Source organism: Carassius auratus, chromosome 47 (assembly GCF_003368295.1).
Source record: "Carassius auratus strain Wakin chromosome 47, ASM336829v1, whole genome shotgun sequence".
Taxonomy (NCBI): domain Eukaryota; kingdom Metazoa; phylum Chordata; class Actinopteri; order Cypriniformes; family Cyprinidae; genus Carassius; species Carassius auratus.
This window is the reverse complement of record NC_039289.1, coordinates 10,401,465-10,427,010: the sequence shown is the minus strand read 5'-3', so window position 1 is coordinate 10,427,010 and position 25,546 is coordinate 10,401,465. Positions and strand designations below refer to the sequence as shown.

The following is a 25,546-nucleotide window of genomic DNA, read 5'->3' as shown; positions in this document are numbered from 1 at the left end:
GTGATTAAAAAAATTTCTATGTTCATTGATGAATAGAAAATTCAAAAGAACTGCATTTACTCAAATTATAATTTTTTTGTAATCAAAATAAATTTTTACTGACACATTTGAACATTTTAATGTATTGTTTTATTTTTTTAAATGGTTACACTTTATTTTACTGCACTGTTGTACTGTACTGTTAGTACATCTAACAGTGTATTTAACCAAGAAAGTACCGGGTAATAGATGGTATCTTCATGGGTTAAGGTTAGGTTTAAGTTGTCAGTGTAATAGCTACAATAACAATAACCATAATAATATTTTTTGTATATATATTTTCATCATTTCCATTTTATGTTTGCTCAAACATTTCGTCCACTTTTGTTAACATGTACTGAAGAGCTGTTTTATTAGAAGGTACTGCAGACTGAATCTGAGGCATGATGTCATGCATTTCCAGCCAATAAAAGTTCAGCTCTTATAAACAGTTGCTTTCGGGACACAGTTTGTCACATCATGAGGTCGGCGGGGCGTGACCTCTGTGCTCTTGCCAATTTACCCCAGGATTATCTAGAGACAGACGAAGAGTCACAGATTGTTCCTTCCCACGGCCCTGATTGGTGCAAAGACATTGTACATGCACAATAGCGTATAATTATGCTCCGCACATTTCCTGTCCTAAGACGGGCTTTTATTAATTGGCGAAGGGCATTTGACACCTGGATCCTCTGCTTATATGAGACGACTCGAGTGCAGAAGCCAGCGGGCAGCTGTGAGAGCCGTATTAGTTTGTGGTGGTAGATGAGCATGATGTGTTGTGTGTCACTGGTGTATTTTGGGCTTTTGAGTCATGAAGATGTAATATCTAGCAGTCCTCTTTAGTGGCGCAAGCAAACTTTGTTTATCCAGTTTTGATTTTGTCAATGATATTCAATCATTTTGATAAATTTTATGACAAAATACCAAAAAAGTAACACTACAACTTATTAACAATGTGCAAATAAGGTTTTTAGAGGAATAAAAGCAAATCTGTCAAACGAATCTATTAAAATAAACTAAATGTGCTTTAGGAATTAAGCTTTACTTAAGTGCAACTAACGTTACAATATTTTTGAAACCCAAACTGAGAGAGTCAGTGGTTGCGTTTACGTGCACTTATGATGTGTAAGATCATATTATAGCATGCCAACCATGAAACTAGACTTTTTAAATCCATTGTTGGCTCCCTTTCTGCACTCTTAATTGTGGTATGCTACAGTTGAGCAGCTGTTGGGTCTCAAAGGCCAGTTGTACCATAAAATCTCATTTATGTATGTTGTGTCTTAGCCCAAGATTTCCGTTACATTTTTGCATGCCGTTTCACATGCCAGGTTGTCCAGGCTAAAGAGTAACTTGGTAATAGACACCCGTATTTAAGTACCAGTTTACTGCTTGTACTGCTTATAACAATAAAATAAAACTGTATGTACATTTTTTAGTTTCCACAAAGATATAAAGTGCCTTTCAACATATAAGTAGCTCTTGGCTACAAGCTGTCTTGCTAATAACAAACCTTTAATGAAACTGATATCTATATCTATTTGTGGTCTGAGAAATAAGTTTTATTTATTTTAATGTCCACAAAGATATTAAGTACCTTTCAAGTCATAAGAAGCACTATGGTACATGCTAACAACAATCCAATATTATAACTATAGATGTGATCTGAATAATGATAATAACAATAATAATAACTAATAAAACTTATTTTATGTGCATTTCTTAATTTTTTTTTTTTTTTTTTCATTTTGAAGCATCATAAACCATTAGCTATATTATAACAACAATGAAACAAATATCCATATGTATTAACCATATGTATCCGTATTAACTCTAGCAGTTGGTTAGCCTAACTCTTGCTGTGTAATGTCATTGAGAGATGAAAGTCTCTATATCCCTGCATAAATATCAGGAGTGCTTGAAACAGAGGTGGCCTGGTTGCCAATTTCTCACTGCAACTCTATATTTATTAGACTAATGCTAGAAATAATGATGTAACCATGTGCTTTGGATATAGATATTTTGATTTGTTCTTACACTTTCACCCTGGGATATGTTCCAATAATGCCCGGTGTAACTCTTCAAAGTATATTCCACCACCTTTTAGGCCATGTCCATGAGTTTTTCCTCCCATTAAAAAAAAAAAAAATCCATCCACGTGATAGCGCAAACACATGCTGTGAAACACTGTAAAGAGCATGCCAAGCCAACAGGTGGCAATATATTCTGAACCGTAAAGCCATGTTGGCCAATCAGAAACCTGAAAAAGTTTACCTTAGACGGAGATAACTGCGCATGCTCTGACGTCACAACCCAAAATCTCACATTTCTCTGTCTACATGATAACACTGCAACCGGAGTTTTTGAAAGTCTTCTCTCTGGCAGGAGTTTTCAAAAATGTTCTGTTTCAGTAACCTGGTACTGCGTTTGCGTGTGGACGAACGGCCAAACCACATAGAAAAAGCTGCGGTTTTGGAATAACCAAGCGTTCTTGTGGACAGGGCCTAATGAGACTCAAAATCATAAGGAGCCCGTGAACTACCAACTCTGTCCATGGCAAGCTCTATGATCTGCATGTTAATAGGCAATATATTTTTTAAGGTCATATGAAAAGATTTTTTGTAAAGATAAAATCTAATTTAAAGATCCAATCACATGAGGCCAAAAAAAAAAACAAAAAAACAATACTGTTTTGTTAAAATCGAAAGTGGGAGGCCATGCCCCGAGGAAAATCTGAAAGAAGCCAATTAGAACTCAGCTTCAAGTCACATGCTTTTCAAAAGTTTACAGATCTAATATGGCGCTTTTCCACTGCATGCTATGGCATGGCAACGTAAGGATTTACTTTTGGGGGGTTTTCCACTGGGCACAGTACCTGGTACTTTTTTTAGTACCACCTTGGTTGAGGTTCCAAGTGAACCATACCGTTACCAAAAGTTGACATATAAACTCTTCTGATCATGGATTGGACGGAGAGAATTGTCACTACCTGTGCCACTGAACTTGCGATGCAAACACAACAGAACCGCTAGACTGAAATCAGCACAGCCAGTGAAAGCCATGCCAAGCCAAGCCAAATCGTACCACACAGTGGAAAAGCGCCAATAGACACCCATTTGTCTGCTGCCCTGTGCTCACACACCACAAACGAAATGCAGTTTTGATTTTTGATATTTTGCAATATATATTAAACTTATTTTTTATATGTTCTTAAACATATATAAGTAGGCTTCTTCCCTGGCTAACTTGAGGGGGGTGGCGCCCAAGCACCCGCTATTTACCAGCCGCCACTGCACATCCCAATAGCAATCACTAAGTTAACCGGTCTAAATTAATATGTATTTATATCATCTGTGAAAGTCATAGGACCATAACATTTTTGTCCAGTCATGTGCCTCGACCCCGTGAGAGCAACGATAGGCTGTAATACCTACCTGTCAACATATGTATTTGCATGCCTACACGCACCCTGTTCACACAGACATGATCTGATGTCTTCGGTGCATTCCAGTACACTATTGCAGACAGAGCTAGAATGGATGGTGTTATTATTGTAATATTACGCACTTTGAACTGTAATGTTTTCACACCGGTGAATGAGACATGAGGAAATCTGACAGCACTTCATTCAACCCTCCACCAACACGTTTCTCATCATGTCGCTGGTTAGTCTCTGGTCTGACTGTTTGCGTTCATGTGTATTGGAGGAGACATGGCTTTGGAGAGTAATTTGCTGGGAGGGTGTATCTTGTTTTCAAAGCTAGCTTGCTATTCCTTGCCTATTCGAAATCGCCTACCCTACCTTTAACAGAAAGTGGAGAGATAAATTACCCCTTAAGTCCTGAACACTATGTAGGAGTGCTGTAAATCAGAATGCAACTATGATCTGTCTCCTGCATGCAAATCTTTAATGAAATATGTGTAATAAATGTGGACATTTGTGTAATGAGTACAAAAGCAGAAAAAAACTCTTATCTTATTATCTTCTGGTCTGGGGGATAATTTATTTAGAGCCGGTATTGATGTGTGAACTTTATGTCCTGTAAGTCCATGTCATAATCTTAAATGACTCCAGCACTACTCTTGAGAGGTGTAAATCCCACCAAAAGATTCAGTTGCACAAATTCAGATCTGAAATGATCCAAGGGCCTCCCCTTGTTCCGGCTCTTTCTTGACTACTCATGTATAACCTTGGTCTGTATTTGAAAAACCAGAACACCTGGAATATACTTCATAAACAACCTCTGAGGTTAAAGGACTACAAAATCCCTTTATCATGGCCTGTACCTTTGAGAAACATTGTTGTTCCCTCTTTCACCACTAATACAACTTTCCCTTGGGGCTTTGCCACTTATTTCGTTTCTTGGCTTGGAGGGTGTGTGCTCAGCTAGAATGGTATCAGGCTTGCATAGATATTTTGATTGATAGTAGTGCTTGCTAAATTTAGCAAGCACGTGAGTGCATTAATCAGTCCACTGAAACAGGGACAGTGAGTCTAGAGTTTCAGTTCTCATGTCAGGCCAGGAAGAATGTTTCTGAACTGTACAAAAACCCATTTCAGCACCTTGAGGTTTTGCAAAACAACACCTTTTCAGTTTTAAGAGTTCTCAGTAAATTTGTGACCAATGTAACAGTTTGCATAGTCACTTGTTGATGTGTAGTTTTTACTGTGTACATTTGCCATGTATCTTGGTCATTTAACTGATGAAGTGTTATTTTTCTCTCCACAGTACCTCAGGAGAAAAGCTTGATAATAAGTCTGCTCCTCTGTCTAGTGCTCATGGTGGAGTGGGTCAGAACCTGCTGCTGAGTCCTGCCAGTCTTCAGCTTGCTCAGCTTCAGGCCCAGCTTACCCTACACCGCCTCAAACTCGCCCAGACCAGCAATACTGCCACTGCAGCCACTGTCCTAAATCAGGTTCTTTCCAATGTGGCCATGTCCCAGCCACTCTTTAACCATCTACGGGGTTCCAGCATGGCCCAAGCCCACAGTGGAGCCTTTCCACCACCACCCATAGCCTTCCCACCACCAAATGCTTCACTGGGACAATTAGTTGGTGGTGGCTTTGCCCCAAGTCCCACGGGAATTAGGCCCACCAACTACAGTGGGGTGTCCAATCAGAAAGCTGGTCAGCACAACGATTTCAGCAAAAAGGCTGGAACATTTTCGATGGACACGGACCGTCGCTTGCAGTTTGGATATCTGGGAGGGGCTTCAGTGGTTACTAGTAAATCATGTGATGGGAGACAGTATGGTGGAGCCACACAACCCGGAAGCAATGTCCACAGCAATTTTTACTCCTCAGAAACACCAGTACAACAAACTTGTTTCATGGGAGGAAGCAATGATCAGAATCTTGGATCAGCCTCTAAGGATCAATGGAAAGGTCCGATCAACTTGGGGAAGATGGATATGGGTACAGGAACAGGTTCTGGTGGTTGGGTACCACCTGGACCAGGGTTCGTGGGTCAGAGAGCGGAGTTGTATAACCCAGAGGAACCAACAGCAGATCCTAAATTCAACTCAACATGTGGCCCAAGGATTGGGCCACCCCTTGGGCAGCAAGGGGGATTTCAACAGCAGCCACAGGTTTCCCAGAGTGAGGAAAGGGTGACCTTGCAATTGCAACCCCACCAGTTCAATGACTACAATGGGAAAACACCTTCACACCTACCCCATCAGTGCACCATTTGTGAGAAGAAGGTTTACAACCTAAAGGTGAGTAGTTAGATCTTGAGTAGATCCTGTTGGTTGAGTTTAAAGGAAATGGCCCATTCACACCACTCTCAAAAATAGAATGGCATTCACACTACCAATTACTCTGAATGTTGGCTGGATCAGACAAAATTTTGGATTCCGTTACAAACTGTATTTAGCAATTTCCAGTTGAGATCAGATGATACAAGATGGGATCAAATTGGTATTGGGATGTCAATACTAGGTTTGAATGTAATTAAATAGCTAAGACAAACCTCCCAAAGCTTAAATTGTTTCCCTTGATGTGCCAAATTTATGTTAAGCTTTGAATTCTGCAAATGTATTGTGCACCATATCTACATAAGTTTGTCCTGATGTCTCAGCTCCAGCATTCAGTATACATAATTGAGATCCAGTTGTCTTGACAGCAGCAACTGTTCTTTCCAGCTATTTCTGCAGAACTGAGAGGGTTCTCTTGGGCCCCGTCCACACGGAGACGCGTTTCTGTGAATACGCACAAATGTTTTATCGGATAGGCGTTTCGTCCACACGGATCCGGCGTTTTCGCAAGGTGAAACCGCTATTTTTTTAAACCAGGTCCCAGAGTGGATAAATTTGAAAACGCCGTCTTTGCGTTTTCGTCTGCAGGGCTAATCCGTATATTTTCTGAAACGAAGACGTCATCAACCCACATCTCACACGCATGGTTTATGAGCATAGTCCAAGTCTTCTTCTCTATTTTTTGTGTATCTCTGTGGCAGAATTACAGCGCCACATACTGGTCTGGCATGTATACTACAACATTTTGCGGTTTTGTGTGGACGCGGATATTTCTTGAGACGAGGAAAAAAAAGAACGGATTGGGGTAAGCTCCGTCTCCGTGTGGACGGGGCCTTGATTCTTGTTTAAAATGGGCTCATTGGTTACTCTAGGGTGTGAATGCTTTTGTAGCAGCTGGCATGTGCTGAGTGGAGGGAGGTTTAGAGGGGGCAAGGACACAGTTGTTCTGCAAGATTTTGCCACAATTGCATTCGTTCTCAACTATTGCTTGGCTTTTCTCTGCTGTGAACCACTAGCTTTCTAATTGGCCCAGGTTCTGGCTACACCAGGGGGAATCTCTCACTCTCATAGAGAAGGATCGTAATGAAGTCTATCTGACAGGCATATCGTGTGTGTGTGTGTGTGTGTGTGTGCGTGTGTGCGCTGTTTTCAGGACTGGGACCAGCATGTGAAGGGCAAGTTACATCTACAGAACTGTTCACTCTACACCGAAAGGTGAGTAAAAAGAAAATTTCCTTTTGTACCATGTTACAATAAAAAAAGTGTATTTCTAAGTCTTATGATTGTGATAATCCATCAGCTAACTCTGATGTGTGGGCAGCTACAGTAATAGTTGCTAACCTGGTGTAGAAACAAGATAGTTTTTATGGGCTTGTTATTTGTCTATTTTGATCTGATCTTTGATTTGATCATCACCTGTGATTCTCTTGTTAAGCGTTTAATGAGTACAGCCAATCTCCTTATTAAACACAGTTATTTTATGAAGAGTCTGCTTCTATATAGAGATTGTTATGACCTGAATTTTGAACTGTCATAAGATCTAGTCAGACCAGATGCACTGGGATTGATGATCTAAATGCAGTGCTGTCTCTTCACAGTCCAACGCTCGGAGCAGTGCACTTTCCAGTATCATCTGAAGGATGTCTCAACATGGTATTGAGTAACACTATGGCATACACGTCGGCTGCCAGTCAAGGTAACTCAGATCTCCTAATCTGTAGTACAGTGTAAGTGCTGAAAATTCAGGAGGCTGAAAGCTCAGGGACATGATTTTAGAGGACTCTATTTTTAGGGCTGTGGCGGGGGAGCGGAGTGTCTACAAACTTGCACACTGAACGACGTGCTAACACCAGTGTTTTTGTTTGTCAGAAATGACCGAAAAAACTTGTCACTGGTCATTTTTATTAAACGTGTTTCTTGTCTTGATATCTTTTTAACTATCTTATAGATTAGCTTTTGTGCCATTTATACTAGTGTACTTCTCTGATACCACAGTTGACTAGCATTATCAAGACACAACCCAGATAGCACGGGTACGTCTGCAAGATGTCTTTTAAAGAACACTTCATCTGCATCAAGAACTTCAAGCCCTTCAGTATTCCTTGCCACAACTTCCTGTTTCAATAGAAAATACATCAACAGAAAAATACGTTAGTCGAACTATTTAGTGTTTCCTCAATTCTTTTGCTGATCAGATGTGTTCTAGACAGATCAGATGTATTGTAGACAATTGTACTCGACATTTATTATATAACAATATCTGAAGTGCCGTTTAATGTTTTCTACAGATGTTTCAACTGGAAGTGCTTCGTATTTGCCTGCCACAGCCATGAAGTCATTTCCTCTCACAGGGGCGGGATTTACTTCGCACCAAGCAGGGGTAAGGGTTAAAATGGACAATTAAACAGATGTTTTTATCTTTATTTTTATTTTGATTAAGATTCACATGATATTTGCCGTTGGCTTTTTAAGAAACACAATTTAAACATTGTAGTAGTTGTGCAATTTTAAAAATGTCACCTAGCTCTAGTTGATGAGGTCTTTATTTGTGAATGTTTGTTGGGTTACCTCATAGCGGTGTTATTTTTGCCTTTTAGCTCACAGGGTTTGTAAAGAAGCCAAGAGTGTTGAGATACAGAATGTGCTATATTTAGGTCACACTATTTCACCGACTGACAGATTACTTAGTGCTTATTATCACAGTCTAACGGTTATTATTATTAAGGACAACTGAGCCATCTCCACTGCTAGAGCTTGTTGAGAGCAGGTGGAAGCCAGCAGTTTTGTATGGCTCAGTCACTGTTAGTAAAGAGTTTAGTTTGGTAGCATCAATATGGGATTGTTTCTGTATCAAGGGTTGTGAATATATAGCTTTGAAAACTTTCCAGCACAATTGCATTTTTCAGGTAAATCAATAGGTGCCGATCACACTCGGTTCAGGTAGTTATGTTGTCGTGCTGTTGTAATAAGGTGGGAATTCATCAGGCCAGACAGATCTTGTCCCATGTGAAAACTAACACTAGTTTTTGTTGTCTGGGGACTTTATTTAGCTGTGTGATCAGGCTCCAAAATTAACTTTTTGCCCGACCTGCCAGTGCTGAGTGATTAGAAAAAAATCTACCACCCATGATACAAAGCACAGTATCATGGTCAGAAAGAATACATTTTATATATATATATAATTTTCACATTATATATATTAATATTTGTCTATATATGAAGAGTTTGGTTCCAAAACGCAATAAATAAATTGGCAAACTTTCACATAGCATCTTTAGGTTATAACGTAAATTCAAATCGTTCGTAACTTTTGACGTTCTAGCGGTTAATAAACAGAACTGCTTGCGTCTTGCTACTTCTCTCTTTTTATGTCTATGAAGAATCACAAAGGAACTGGGTTACTCCGCCGCGGTATCCCCGAAGCAATCTAAAATAGTCCGAATATAAACACTTATTATAGGTGCACCCTATTGATTCAGGACAAGCTAAAAACACAGTTTGGAAAATGGATTCATGGTATACTCACTTATTATATACATTTAAAAAAGTTATGGACCGCAGCTCTAATTGGCTGTTTCTTAACGGGAGCGGATGAATTTCTGCAAATGGCAATAGGAGCACTGGGAGGAGCCAGAGGAGCTTGATTTTTTCACAGATTATCTGTCTCATATTCTACTGTCAGGACATAATGATAGCACACATATTTTTACATATTTACAAATATGTAAAAAATACATTTTTCACAAAAGTTACCTACTGCAGCTTTAATATTAAATTGTATTGCCCTTCCCCCCAATGCAATAAATCCATGATACTCTTTTTTTCTCAAAATGCAATAAATCCATTTAATCAATATGAAGTTATTTTTCATTTCGAAACTGATGAAAATACACAACATAGTAAGTTGATCCACATATGACAGCCTCTGAACTTTGTCAGTACTATTGTTATACAGAGACACTGGACTAAAATACATTCATCAGTCAATCTGTTCCAACAAGAATTCAATAGGTCATCTTGTTAATGCTATAAATTAATTACAGCAATAAAATAAAATTTCAACATGAACAATATCACATTAGAACACAGAAATTCAAAAATGACATTTCCCTTACATTCAACTTCCAAAAGTGCATTCATCTTTGCCATGTTACATTCATTTAGTTGACTAGAACTATGTGCTGTATTAACAAAAACATAAATGGCATTAATAAAAACACTAACACTGACAAGCTACGCAATATCGCAATATTGTGTTCATCTAATGAATTATGTAGCCTAGCTTGTCAGCTTTGTGTATTAAATGCATCTGAATAATTTCCATCTGAAAGCACGTGAAGGAGAATAACCAGTAATATTAATCACAGAACCAGCTTTACTGACGAGATGCGGATGGCAATCAGATGCAATATATCATGCAGCCCTTGATTGTTGATCATAAAGTACTAAGTAGATGAGGAAAACTAGGATGTGGAGTGTATTCAAAGCAATGCCATTACTTTCTAGAGTGTGTGGAATGGTGCGCTGTGATTGGTTGTTACAGTTTACAGTGCGTGGAATGGTGCACTGTGATTGGTTGTTACAATTTACAGTGTGTGGAATGGTGTGCTGTGATTGGTTGAGTGGATATATCGCATTTTGCAAAAAAGGTAGATTGTCGTTTATCGTAGTTTGGAAATTTTTTTAGAAAACATGACCTGATAACTCTGCGAATATCGCATTTTGCGTAGAAATAAAAATTGACTTTTCAATACCGACCAGATAAAATACTGATTTTGGCGGAAACCACCCGTTTTAATTTTGGTTTTTAGTTTTGATTGATTGATTGATTTATTTATCTTGGTTTGCATTCCAGCTAAAAAAACTGATCGACATTATTCTGGTCATTGGTTTGTCTTCTGTTTTTCATTTCACCTCTCCCGCTCGTTCTTTGTTTAAGTGAACTGTAGTTATGCAAGTCATGCTCAGACAGACGGCTGAGTGTGACTGATGGGTCTTCACATATGGACGATGTGAAGCATTGTTTAGGATTAGATTCTCTGACCTTGCACAGATGTCTGCCACCTATAATTGAAAGCATGTCCTGTGTGCAGGACAGTATTTTATGCGGTTGCCAGCTTGTGGATTCAGAGATTTGCCCAAAGATTCTTTATGGTCGTCTTTTTAGCCAAGTTATTTATGATTTAGTCCACTGGAGAGGCATGGGCTAATGTTAGCTCCTATTAAACCCACCTGTTTTATAGCAGCTGTACCTCAGCGGTGCTTTTATAACTCTTTTAGTTTTCAGTTTATCATGTGAAAGGATGCATAGACTCACACTCTGTTTCAAAAATCAGTACACAAAGAAATTCATGGTTTTGACAGATCCGGGCAAGTAGTCAAAAAGTGTGTGATGTGTTCCAGGATTCTTTAAAGGCTCTGTGGCTGGGAATTCAGTTCGAGTCCACAGAATCGTAACCTGATCTTTGGAGGATAAAGGCTTCCTGACAGCGGGAATGCCATGAGATTTCAGATGAAATTCAGAAAGTGCATGCTATAGATTTCAGACGAACCTGTTTCAGGGCCTGTGTGAAGCAGTTTAAACCCTCTCTAGATAAGTGAACAGATGTATCTGTAGCGTGATACGGTGTCCATCATCGCTAGATCTCCAAAGAGAATGCCTTTCGTTCTCCTAATATATGATGTGCTCACGACAAATCTCTTCATTTGTTGCCAAGTGTCATTGTCTGTTGACATCCATGATATAGCACTACTGTATTCTGTTACAGTTGAATAAAAAATAGATGTAATCAAAGTACCAATACATTTTTATAACAAAATAAATGGTGACAGATGTTGGAGTAGACAGTGACTGAAAAATATTTTTGCTATGTGGAAAATTCAGTTACATTTTACTGGTAATAATGAACATAATCTATGCTACATATCATAACAGTTTTGTAGATAATTGGAGTATGTTTTATAAGGAAAAGCTGTTTCAGTTTTTCTACTAGAAAAATTCACAACTAATTAAAGTGTTACTTGTCATTTCCTTGTAACTTTTTGTAAAAATAACTAGCAATTTCTGAGTTAAATTTGAAATATTTTAATGAAAATTTTGGGATATTGCTTTAAAAAAAAATCTGGATTGAAATTGTATTTATGCATTTTATCCAAAGCAGTTTGTTAAACCCGTGACACTGACACTGCTAGCACATCTAAAAAAAATGTAAAAAGGAAAAAAAAATGAATTCATTAAAAAGTCATGTCACTGTCCCATAATGTCACATGACAGAATTATTCAAAATAATGTGTTATATGGATTTTCCACACAAATTACTGTATGTTCGCATTTATATTGTATAGAAATATGCCATATTTGTTGCCATACAAAAGACATTTAACAGTTATCTAATCTCATATATATATATATATATATATATATATATATATATATATATATATATATATATATATATATATATATATATATATATATATATATATATATATATATATATAGTTATTTCTCATCTTTATTTGGTGTTAAAATGCGTTATCACAACTTAATTTTATCACAACTTATCACTAATGTAGTTAACTAAAACTAAAGTGTGACTATATCACACATTGTCTTATTTGAAATAAAATAAACATTTACCAAATGAAAGTATAAAAGTCGTAAAAATTTATATTTTATGCAAGCCAAGGCAGTATTCCTTATTTTCATTTGCTGTAAGTTGATGTTCAAAAATACCTACAATTAAAACTAAAATAAACTATATATAGAAAAATTTAACACTAAAAAACTAAATTACTAAAATTTAAATGAAAACTAAAAAATAAAATGCCTAAAAATATTAATAAAAAGCATATTGGTATTAAAATAACCCTACAACTTAATAACCAGAGGCAACTTTGTAGGTTGATTTCACATCAAAATGCGCCTTTGAAGCCACTCTTGATTTCAAAACATTACGCTGTTGGTTTACGAATCCCGACCAGCCCAGCATAGCAACACCGACTTAACCAATCGCACGAGTTTGGGGGTGTGGCTATCCGTTTGGCCAACCAATGACTAACGGAAAATGTGATTGGGGAAACCTGTTTGAAACACGAATTTTTTTTAACAAAACAAAATATGTACAATACAGCTGCAGTAACCTTTTGAAAGGAATACATTTTTACCATTTAGGGGTAAATAAGGTACACATGTAACTTTAAGCTTTTGTATCTTAAGGCCCCGATATACTTCAAACGAAATCAAAGAACGAACTGATATGACGTCATTTCGAACAAAATCAGACCAAAACAAAGATAGTTTTGAGTTAGTTTCAGCAGTTCGAAACAGCTGAACAAAGTGAACTATCTGGGGGAACTCGTTTCGGCTCCTAAACACCTTTGAGTTTCTATTGGTCCGTGGTTGTTACGCAGTTGATGCGTGTGTTCTGAAACTCCACCTTCTTTGACGTACGATTTATTTCTTGGTTCGTTTCTCATTTAATGAAGGTAAGGCAAGACAGAACAACATCTCCTAGTCACTAACAACTTGAATACACTGTAGTGTCCAATGGCTGACCTGGCACAAATATAACTGCACCTATGCGAACACTAACGGAAAGACTCTAAAGATTCAGAGAAAGCATTAATTCCTAGAAAGAAATTGAAAAGAAGCTAGGTGTCAACACCCTGGAGTTATGCAAAAAGCGACGCAGAGAGATATCCAAGATAAGTTTTCCAAAGCCATGAAAGGAAAGAGTAAAGATATAAAGTAGCAAGTACCAAATACATGTTTCAAATAAATGTTACACCAAACTGCTGCTGCTGCTCCTGCTGTTGCTCTTTTAATAAGCGAATTTAAAGGCTATACAATAAATGAAATGCCAAACGAACATACAATAATAAACCTTTGTTTTTTATTGAAAGTAAATCATGACACCACATAAAATATAAAAAAGGTGTAACAATTTATCCAGTTTAATGAAGAATGAAAATGAACTTTGTCTGAAGTATACCGGGGCCTTAAGGGTACGGCCTCAGTGACAGCTAAGATTTTTCGCTGCTTTGGTGCTTTGTTAGAACAACCATAAAAAAAAATCAGCCAATCAGCAGCAGCCACAGCCCCTCAGGGTTTCACTGCACTGCCAGAGTTATGTTTCACCCAGCATTTCAACATAATCACCTTCATTTCCAGAACATGGAGCCACTCAACAATCTTCGACTGCCTACAATAAGCTGAACGAACTCCAAAACACTGGTGTTGCATTTTACTAGCCCAGCATACAGAAGCCATTCACGGTTACACACTGACTTGTATAGCATATAGCAGAGGCATAAACAGCCTGTTTGGTGGTCTATTGTGGTATGTGTTTATGGAGGTAGATCTAATGTGACCTTTTTGGCACATTTGGCCAAAAGGAAAGTCTGGCAGGAAGCCATTCATAGAATTATCAGGAGCTCAGCTCCGACTGTTAGAGTCGGTCAGCGGCCAGCCACAGATAAACCCAGAAATCAACCGTGTCTAGATTAACATTGGTTTAAGGCTTTGAATTTGCTAGGGGTTGTCACATTCTGTGCCTTTTTGGCACCTATTTGAGATCCGGTCCGAGTCTGACGATTGAATCATTTCCACGGATGACAGGATCGTCACGATCAGCAGTCATGATAATTAATAATTTCTCACACACTCTGGATCTCTGTGTGCTAATACTAATACTTATCATGTGGTGTGTAAATTGCAGTGTAAACCCTGACCCTCGTCTCTGACCCTGTGCTCATGTGGGCTGAGCGGCTCTCACACTTGCTGCTGTCAATCAAGTCCTGCCACCTCCATGTGAAAACTCCCTGTACACATCCAACCTCAATCTAGCTTATATTACTGTCAGGGAAATTACATTAGCATGTTTTTTACAGTATTTATATTTTGCTGTATGTACAGGTATAAAAAGGTAGTTTTCATTTTTTTAATTATATTTCCTGTTGAATAATATACATCATTTATAAATAAATAATAATAGTCATATTGTGGTACAGATATAATATGTGCTACCATAAAAGTTTGTCATAAGTCAGAATTCATTTTTTTTAAAATTGTTGCAAGAAATGAAAACATTTATTAAGAGAGAATGCATACAATTTATTAATTCTAAGTAAAGACATTTATAATGTAACTCTTTATAATATATATAATAAAAATGTTGTTTTCTGTTTATTAAATAATCTGAAAATTAATAATAATAATTCACAGTTTCCAATGAAAATATGAAGCAGCACAACTCATGTAATAATAACAGAAGTTTCTTGAGTAGCAAATCAACATATTATAATTATTTCTGAAGAATCATATGACTCTGAAGACTGGAGTAATGGCTTATAATTTTAAATATAATTAAAAAATTGCTTATAATTTACTTAAACAGAAACGGTTTAAATTGTAATAATATTTCACAATATTGCTGATTTTACTGTATCTTTGGTACAGCCTTAATGAGCAGAAGAAACTTTTCAAAAACAGTAAAAATATTTCTGATCACAAATGTTTGAATTGAAGTGTAGATCAATCAATAAATCAACATTTATTTATACAGCCCTTTACAACACTTGAGGTGATCCAAAGTGCTTTCCAATAAAAAAAGAAAATACATATAATACACAAAAATTTTAAATAACTAAGTTAGTTTAAATGACTAAGCTAGTCTAAATAACTACGTTTTAAGCTTTGCTTTAAAAAGGCCCAGGTCAGTAATGGTGCGCATATTAGCCGGAAGCTTATTCCAGAGTCTTGACCCAGCTACAGAAAAAGCCCGGTCACCCCAGTGTTTGTACTGTGACCTTGGGACTTCCAGCAAAGTTGATTTGTTGACCTAAGAACCCCGTGTGGTTGACGAAAAAACCAGCATCTCCGTTACATAAGGTGGGGCAAGACCATTGAGTGCTTTAAAAACAAACAAATAAAATTTAAAAAACAACTCTAAAAGAAGCCAGTGGAGCAAATAAAGAATTGGGGTTATGTGCTCACGTTTGCGAATGTTAGTTAAAAGACGGGCTACAGCATTCTGCACCAGCTGAAGGCGCCTAAGAGATGACTGTGAGACACCAGTATAAAGCGCATTACAATAATCTAATCTTGAACTGATAAAAGCATGAATAGTTTTCTCAAGGTCAGAGCGATCCAAAAATGGCTTAACCTAGGCCAAAAGATGTAGCTGAAAAAAAAAAAACTATTTTTAACCACGCTGTCAATTTGTCTATCAAAAGTCACACCAAGATTTCTGACAGTTGGTCCAAGCTTTGAGGTCGGCACATCAAAGTCAGAAGTTCCAGACTCTCCAAATATTATATATTCATTCATTTAGTTGAAGGAAATTTTGCTGTAGCCATAGTTTAATATCATAAATAAAATCAATTAGTGACCCAACTGCGTCAGCATTTCTTTGGACTCATAGGCAAATAAATTTGCAAATCATTAGCATAGCAGTGAAAAGCTATATTGTGCCTGGCTATAATGGACCAGAGAGGCAGCATGTAAAGTGAAAATAAAATGGGGCCGAGAATAGAACCTTGTGGCACCCCGCAAGAGAGAGAAGTGGTGGAGGAGGACAAGTCCCCAATCACTACAGAAAAGGTTCTATTGGTCATATATGATGAGGCTGTGCCTTGAATGCAAACAGAGTGATTAAGGCGAGACAGAAGGACTTCATGGTCCACTGTATCAAAGGCCGCCATGAGATCAAGTAGCACTAGAATAACAGGGCTCTTGGCATCAACAAACCGAGCAATATCATTGTGCACCTTTAACAGTGCAGACTCAGTGCTATGTTGCGATCTGAATCCAGGTTTGGTTTGGGCATGTTTTGTGGCAATGCTAGGTGAATGTTGTATTTCAGCAGCAGTAGGGGGCATTAGTGAGCACATCAGGGGCAGGTTTCAACACACACAGAAACTGCTAATCACAGACATCTTAAATATGAACATATATTTAATCTAAACATTGTTGATGTATTTCATTCGTAACATTAAGACAAAGATGTAAAATATGGAATATCTAATGAATCTATGTTGTGTCCTCAGTTTCTTCAGCGTAAAGCGTGTCCCGGACGAGTTGTGCACATCTGTAACCTCCCGGAGGGCAGCTGCACAGAGAATGATGTCATCAACTTGGGACTTCCCTTCGGCAAAGTGACCAACTACATCCTCATGCGCACAACGCATCAGGTAGGATGCAATTTCAGCTCTGAAGAGAAGATCGCAATGATATACCGTACAGTTTGTCTTAAATAAAACCGTAGTGCTAGGCTGAGCAAAAATAGGTTTAGATGAGCACTTTGTGTACTCTATCTAGGTGTATTTAAACCCTGACACCGATGATGTCTCCATCACCCCGATTCATTAATCACATTTGACTTCTTGATTGGTCCTGTTAGTACAGACTGGATCCAATTCTGGGTCCAGTGCCAAGTTTGCCATGTGCCTGAAATGCCTGGCATTGAATTGACCTTGTAACTGTCTCGAAGATTTATCACACAATTAAAAAGAATATCTTGAAGATCTGCTCGGATCACATCTGACACCTTTTATGTTTCATGCATGCTTTAACGATTTGACGCCGGCGTCAGGCTTTTCTGGAAATGGCATACGTGGAGGCGGCGCAGGCGATGGTGCAGTACTACCAGCTGCAGCCGGCTACCATCAACGGACACAAGCTACTGATCCGCATGTCCAAGAGATACCAGGAGCTGCAGCTGAAGGTATGAAGCTCATCCTGATCATGGGATTCAAACAAAACCAACTCAAAGTGTTTTCCTCTCTGATCCAGAAACCAGGTAAAGATGTTGACTCTATAATCCAAGACATCACTTGCCAGAGAGAGCGAGACGAGATGCAGGAGATCGACAGGTGAGAAATATTGAGTTTTTTTTTTCTCTACTGATCTACTGATTTACTCGACAGTGCATAAAAATGGCAATTCATATTTATAATAAACTGGATGCATCTCTTCTATTATTGAAGTTCAAATAAAAAAAAAAATCTAAATTCAAAACTAAAAGTTGCTTTTTGGAAGGCACGAAGGCTAAAAAATGCAGGGAGATGAAACCGTCCTCACATCATAAAGAAGAAAAAACATTTAAGTAGTTTGGTATAATCTGCTACTTGTATATTATTATATTTAGTATAAATAATGTTTTATGTATTTTGCAAATCTAAGTCGTGGTGTGACCAACGTGCAGAAAACAAAAACATTAAAATGACATCACAGAGATGACCACTGCAGACCTTCATGACTGTGTGTTAATATAGAATTATTAATAAAATTTCAATGTTCTATTTTAGGTTTAATATAGATTAATTGGTTAAAATTTAATTTGTTTTAGATACTTAAATATAGTAAATATAGAATACTACGATATAGAATTTTTATAAATTTTTTAATCGAAAACTTGAAAAATAACAAAAAAAATTAATTCATTATTGGTTACATAATTTTTATTGTATTTATAATATTTAATGTTTGGTTAATATTTAGAAATATTTTATCAGATATTTTATTCAGTTTGTAAAATGACTTGGTGCATCTACTCAAAAAATATATATTTATGAATAAAAAATTCATTGTAGTTGTAAAAACACAAACAAACTAAAACTTTTCCCTTTAAAATATATTTCTGTTACAAACTTTTTTGAAAATTTAAGATGTGTAAAATCACATGGTTGCACCACATGACATCATTAAAGTTGAACTTTTCTTGAAAATGGTATGAAAGCTTTTCAAAGTAATAAACCTGCCACAGTTTGTCACTTTGTGTTTTAAACTTTTCTCAACCCCGCTGCTGTTTTTGTGCAGGTACCTGCCGGAGCGTGCCAGATCACGCAGTCCAGTCAGTCGTTCTCTGAGTCCGCGCTCACACAGTCCCAGCTTCACTTCCTGTAGCTCCGCCCACAGTCCACCGGGGCCGTCCTGCCGGCCTGACTGGAGCAATGGCATGGGTCCCCGCCGGGCCTCTTGGGACTGGACGTCTCATTCCCGAGGCGACGAAGACCCCCGCGAGAGAGACGACTGGAGGAATGACGAGGAAGAAAGACACAATGGATGGCTCTCTGAGCGCAGGAAAGCCTACCTTAAAACCGGGGACCGGATCAGCCCACGTATGGGCCCCGGGGACGAGCGGGGCAGGGACTGGTACCCCCGCGGAAGCCCCCAGGGTTCATCCTTCTCCTCCTACCACTCCAAAGATGATTTTTACAAGAAAGACTCACTGTACAAAACTGATAAACTGAGCAGGCCGCAACATCAGAGACATGAAGGGAAAACGAAGAGAAGGGAAGGCAGCGACTACCACAGACCCAGACGCTCAGAGTCAGACGTGACGGACGACACACACTCCAACCGGACAGCTGAAGACAGAGGACGCAGCAAGAGGCCGAGCCGGAGACAAGATCAAGAGGAGAAAGAGTCAGAAAATCAGGTACACCCTACACATTTGAGAGACTACTGTAATACTGTGTATAATGTTCAGAATGACAAAACTGAAGTTTTTCTTAGAGTTAAGAACATTAAAGAAACATTCAAAATATAGTATAATTTACTTAATCCATTTTGTATATTTATATTACTTTTTTATTTGAATATTATAGATTATTTAAATATTTAGAAAAATACTTTAAATATTTAAAGATATTTATATTTTATTTTATGTGCCTGCATATGTTTAAATAGCACTGTTTTTTTTTTTTTTCATCTTTTTTTTTTTTTTACATATTACAGAAGGAAGAATATAGAGCCAAAGAAAGATCAGCATCTCCCAATAACAGCAAACCTGCACAGTCTTCACAGTGTGACAGAGAGGTAAACATTCATTCATATGCATTTTTGCTTTCTGAAAAAAAAAAAAAAAGTTTTTTCTGTCACATTTGGTCAATTTGTTGCATCCCTTCTAAATAAAAGTATGTACTTCTAATGTCTCTCAGGGACTGGAAAGTGTAGATGATGGAGAAGAGGAGAGCTGGTATCCTAAAAGCATGGAGGAACTGGTGACCGTAGATGAAGTCGGAGAAGAGGACGACTCTATAGTTGAACCCGATCTACCTGATCTTCACGAGGAGGACCACAGAGTCGAGCCCAGCTGGTCGACAGCAGAGAGCCCTAAACCAATCGCAAAGACCCCAACAGAAGGTGAGGAGAGCACGGTGGACCCTATGTCGCTTCCACTGCTGGATTTGGTTCCAGCAGAAAGCTCTGGAGGTGCTCAGTCCAAGCCTGGAGAGACGTCCCTGAGACCATCTGCCCCAGAACAACCGGTCTGTCAACTCATCCTCTTCCCGTCCCAGGAGTTCAAGAGCGCTTTGGAGGAGGCCTGCTCCACCACTCATATGGATACACACATCGACGCAACCACGCCAGCTGGTCCTCTAAACAACAGCAGCACATGTGAAAATGGGAAAGTGAATGACTTGAGTAATGATGAGAGAAAGACGGCAGAGATGGACGACAAGGAACCATGTCTCAAAGTTGACAGTCAGAAGAAAGGTATACCCACAACTGACCTCAGTTTGTTAGTGAATGTCTGTAATGACCCGTCTAATGAAAATATGTTCCAAAACGTTTTTCTAATGTTTCCAATACGTGATGATAATGTTATTTCTGAATGGTCTCTGAACGTTCAAGATGTCCAGTTTTTAAAAATTAACATTCCATTTGAGAATTTTGCAAACATAACGGGAACGTTACTTTTAAATATTCTCTGAATGTCCAACTACAAGATTTCAGGAAATAATGGTCCATGAATGATATATAAATAAGGTTTTTGCGCCAAGATTTTAAGAACATTATTAAAGACGAGCATTATAATAATGCTGGAAAAAAATAACGTTTAGAGATCCTTGGGTGTTGGGTGTTTGGGAATTTTACTTCTTGATACTCATACAATAATAGTACTTGGTAGTTCCTCATACAGATTTACCGTATTTTCCGGACTATAAGTCGCACTTCTTTTCATAGTTTGGCTGGTCCTGCGACTTATAGTCAGGTGCAAATTATTTATAAAAATTAATTTGACATGAACCAAGAGAAATGAACCAATAGAAAACATTACCGTCTTCAGCCGCGAGAGGGCGGCTCTCACACTGAGCAGCATAGAGCGCCCTCTCACGGCTGTAGATGGTAATGTTTTCTATTGGCTCTTGGTTCTAAATAAATGCGACTTATAGTCCAGTGCGACTTATAGTCCGAAAAATACGGTAAGTGTGGTCACTGTAATTTCAATAGGAATCCTCATTAGGAATTATATTGTGAAGGGCGAAGGATTTCCCCATTCAGATTTTGCATCAGGTTCAAGTTGGTTATGCAATTTCCCCACTTTGAGTATCGGAAAGAACTTAGTGACTTCTGTATGAGCTAAGTGCTTGCAAAATTGTGCTAATAAAACTGCATATGTAGTTTAATTACAGAATCATATGATTAAGATTGCTGTTCAAAAGCGGTTCAGATTCACTGACTGAGCAAGTCTACTTTAAACCGTTAACTCATGAGTGAGTTCTGCTAATATTTGTTTTAATGCAGCAAGCATAAATTTCCCAAAACCTTGTTAAATTTGGAAAGCTTTTGTGGAAAAGCTTTGACATTTTTAAAACAACTTTTTTGTGCGTGTGTGTTTTTGTGACACGGATAGGTAGATGATGTCAGAATTTTCAATTCCTAGCAAATAATCTTCGGAAACTTGATTGAACTAATGAAATTTTGCTTTTTGGTAAAATTTGAAAATTTCAAATTTCGACAAATTGCTTTTTACCTCCAAATTTGTATTATTTTTTGATTTTTTGAAGTTGCATTTAAAATCATACTCGCCTCAAATATCTTAAGGGGAATTTTTGAAAATTTAGTAGCAGTTTAATGTGATTTACAAGCTGTAGATAAAAAAACGTACTTCTCGGATCAATGGTACAGAACAAACACTAAAGCATTTAATTCCACGGATTCATCTGTTCCAGATATTCCTGAATCATTACGTGCCCCTTCACCTCTGGTGACAGACATCTTTACTGCGTCACCCTCTCAGGAGCAGGAGAAAGCCATCAGTGAACACAGCATACCGTTAGGTACGTCCCCCAGAATTCATATGGGCCAAGTACCATTTGGTCAGGATGAAGAAAGTATGAGCAATAATAATAGCGACGCTTTTCTGCGCGAGCGGCACTAATGAACGGCTCTGGCTGTGATGTGGGCTCTCAGTGGGTGACTGAAGCCTTAAAGGCCAGCTGATGTCAGTGGAGCATTTGTCATCCTGCTGAGTGAGGTGTGAATTGCACCCTCGAGGCCCAGGCTTGTGTACTCATTACCACACAGCTAACACACCAGATTCTTTCACTGAAGAGCTGACTTTACACCCCTGCACACACTCACAGAGCCGTATATGAAAATGTATTTGTTTGGAGTCGCTCTGATTTCTGGCTGGTTGTGTTGTTTTTGGCAGGTGTGGAGTTCATCGTGCCAAGGACAGGATTTTATTGCAACCTGTGTGGTTTGTTTTACACCAGTGAACAAGCCGCCAAGACGTCACACTGTCGGAGTACAATTCACTACAGGAACCTACAGGTCAGAACCATGCAGTCTTCCTTTCTCTTCCCACCCAAATATGAAAGGTTATCTCTTTCTTAACATTTTCTGTGTTTGAAAGATTGATGATTCAAAGAGCTTTTGGATGACACATTTTAACTTTTGAATTTACTGAAGTTCTTTTATAATATAATATAAATCCCAAATGAACATATTCACCAAAATGAATATGGCTTTCCATCAGTACACATAAGACTACTTACTTTACCGATTACCTATCTAAATGGAAGTTACTTAAGTGACTAAAATCAGTGAATGTCAACTGTTTCTTAAATCTCTTCCCAAATGAACTGATTCACCAAAATGAATCAGACTTTCCAGCAGTACACCTTAGACATCTTGCGTTATAGACTACCTATCTACACTGAAGCTACTTAAGTGACTAAAATCAGTGAATCAGTCAACTGTTTCTTAAATCTCTTCCCAAATGAACCGATTCACCAAAATGAATCAGACTTTCCAGCCGTACACATGAGACAACTTAAGTTATAGACTACCTATCTACACTGAAGCTACTTAAGTGACTAAAATCATTGAATCGGTCAACTGTTTCTTAAATCTCTTCCCCAATGAACTGATTCACCAAAATGAATCAGACTTTCCAGCCGTACACATGAGACAACTTAAGTTATAGACTACCTATCTACACTGAAGCTACTTAAGTGACTAAAATCAGTGAATCAGTCAACTGTTTCTTAAATCTCTTCCCAAATGAGCTGATTCACTAAAACAAATGAAACTTTCCAGCCGTACACATGAGAGGACCAATTAGCAGATTGTATTTGACTATAAAGCTGCACTCAACATGAACAATGTGAAATCCAAACAGCGATGTAGCATTTGGCCATGCTACACTGCTACACTGTTGTAAATAGAAGCTTGTTACTGAAAAGGCTTACTTAGTTACTCCCCACCCCTGGTGACTGCCGTGTAAGATTGACTGACGCAAGAAGCCCAGTGCTCAGGGTGGGATATAGTTCCTCATTATAACCCTTCAGAAACACACGCATACAGACAAACACACTTTCCAGCACAACATAGTTGAGGCGGCAAGGAGCCGGACATTCCCCGTCATCACAGTCAGACCACAACCAGTTGTCGTCTCTCAGACTAGAGCGGTCGGCCAAAGAGCGTCACCTCATACTTCACTTCTCTGCCTTGAGGTCTGCCAGCTGTGTTGAGTTTACAAGAAGAAGAGAGTGAGAAGGTGACAGATGAATATAACACCAGAAGAGCAAGACAGGTGAAACCAAGAATGACAGAGAGAGAGAGAGAGAGAGACTGTAAACACTACAGGAAACCTGCTTTCCTCCCACATTTTAACCTTGTTCCGTTTCAACTTGTTCCTTGTTTCACTGGTAAACAAATACGCTTTTCGGAAGCACATTAAATGTGTTTCATCAACTCTTATGTCATTAAAACTGACCTCAACAGGAAGTCCAATAGACCATGAGTGCAAAATTACTTTGCAACTTTAAAATAGCTTTTAAAGTGCTATCTTTTAGTTTATTCAAATTATGAAAAAATGTGACTAGATCATTTAACGGTGTGCATTAAGGTTACTTAAAAAGCCAGCTATGAAATTAGCCTAAGTATGACAAAGTTTCACCGATTTTATCCACTAGTAGACATTGTTAGTGATAAAATTAAATAAATGAATGGGTTTCAAAAATATGTTGTGATAGTGTTTAATTTCTAAGACAAACGAGCCTAGAAACACGCGATATCTCAATGTAGCTTGAACTTTCTTGAGTTTAACAGTCATAACAGATGCTGTCAGTCAGCCATCTTAGTCAGAGAAACCAAACTGTTGCTCTTCAAGGCGTTAAAGCTGTTCTTATGCCTGTGATTTAAAAGTGAATGGTCATTTGTGTAATTTAACAGACGGTTGTTTGTGTTTTTATAGAAGTATCTGTCAAAGCTGGCGGAGGAAAGTCTCTTAAATTTCCACACACAGTCGCCAAACACTGAATGAAGCTCACGTGAGACTATCAGGACTGCACCACTGCTGGGACATGGACACAAGAAGACCTGCAATTGGGTTATTTGTGTACTCGGGTTCATAGCAATACAAACTGTATGAAAGTTTTCAGGGATTAAAAAAATGGCACATTAAATATTTTAGCTTTTAAAGGAATAGTTCACTGAAAAATGTAAATTTCAAACACATATGAATTTTTTTGCTCTTATTTTTCTGTACAGTGGAATTGAGGGTTGGCTGTTGCTCCAAAATGTTAATTTAAATCATAAAAGTAGTCCATGCGACATGTGCAACAATATTCCACGTTTTATTTTTGAAGCCATAGCGTAAGAAACAAACTGAAAATTATAATATATAATATATAATATAAATGTATAGCCCTAATCCCCATTCACTTTCATTGTATGGAAAAGAGCAGCAGGAACGTTCTGTAAAATATCTTCAGTTGTGTTCCACAGTAAATGATGACAGTTTTCAGTTTTCTGTGAACTCTAATGCGGTGTGTGTCTTCTGTAGTCCAGCATTGACTTTTTCTTACACTGTGAAAAATATGCATCAGAATGTGAAATGCACTGGTAAGTGTAGTGTTTACATCATCTGCATCTGCCTAGTTCATACTCCAAAGCTTGCATATGTGTTGGTTTTTCCAAGTGGTGGACAAATATGAACTCCACTGCAGAAGTGCCTAATTTAAATTTCTATTTTAATTTAAAGAGGTGTAAAATTATCCTCAGGTCAATACTTGTGAATATTCTGTTGATGCTTTTTAAATTATTATTATTCTGTTTCAGTCTCGATTGCATTTTCTGTGGTTATATTTGTCAGTCTAATGCTTGAAATATTAACTTTTCAAAGTGCCTTGTAATGTATTAAAAGCCCCAGATGCTTAATAATCAGCTGAACACCAGGGAACGCTGCTTCTGTATAATGTCTGTCATACTATTTTGTTTTTCATCATTGCTGTACACAGAGCTCAGAATTTTGGGATACTTGAACTGGACCATGTTTATTTAACTCATATCAAATTTATAAAAAGCTGAGTTGTTATAATGCTAGTATATAAGCAGAATGGTTCTGGAAAACTTTGTTTTATATTCTGTTAATAATAGCACAGCATTTTATGGAAGAAAATTGTATAGCACTGATGCAAATGTTAAATAAACATTTTGGAAAATAAGGTTGCCTGATGTTTATGTGAA

The 25,546-nt window shown here is 37.9% G+C and overlaps 1 protein-coding gene across 3 annotated transcripts in view; it reads left to right on the top strand.

The window, feature by feature from the left end:
• Positions 1-25,524, top strand: part of LOC113065078 (RNA-binding protein 20-like) — a 52,612-nt gene extending 27,088 nt beyond the window's left edge. For all 3 annotated transcript variants that reach the window (XM_026236208.1, XM_026236209.1, XM_026236210.1), the window contains exons 2-14: positions 4,752-5,739; positions 6,932-6,993; positions 7,377-7,474; positions 8,067-8,158; positions 16,828-16,971; positions 17,373-17,504; positions 17,573-17,652; positions 18,599-19,220; positions 19,520-19,600; positions 19,723-20,281; positions 21,742-21,849; positions 22,224-22,345; positions 24,273-25,524. In XM_026236208.1, coding sequence (XP_026091993.1) covers positions 4,752-5,739; positions 6,932-6,993; positions 7,377-7,474; positions 8,067-8,158; positions 16,828-16,971; positions 17,373-17,504; positions 17,573-17,652; positions 18,599-19,220; positions 19,520-19,600; positions 19,723-20,281; positions 21,742-21,849; positions 22,224-22,345; positions 24,273-24,341 — 3,157 coding nt within the window. In that variant the 3' untranslated portion in view covers positions 24,342-25,524. The remainder of the gene's footprint in view (positions 1-4,751; positions 5,740-6,931; positions 6,994-7,376; positions 7,475-8,066; positions 8,159-16,827; positions 16,972-17,372; positions 17,505-17,572; positions 17,653-18,598; positions 19,221-19,519; positions 19,601-19,722; positions 20,282-21,741; positions 21,850-22,223; positions 22,346-24,272) is intronic.
• The last annotated feature ends 22 nt before the right edge of the window (positions 25,525-25,546 follow it).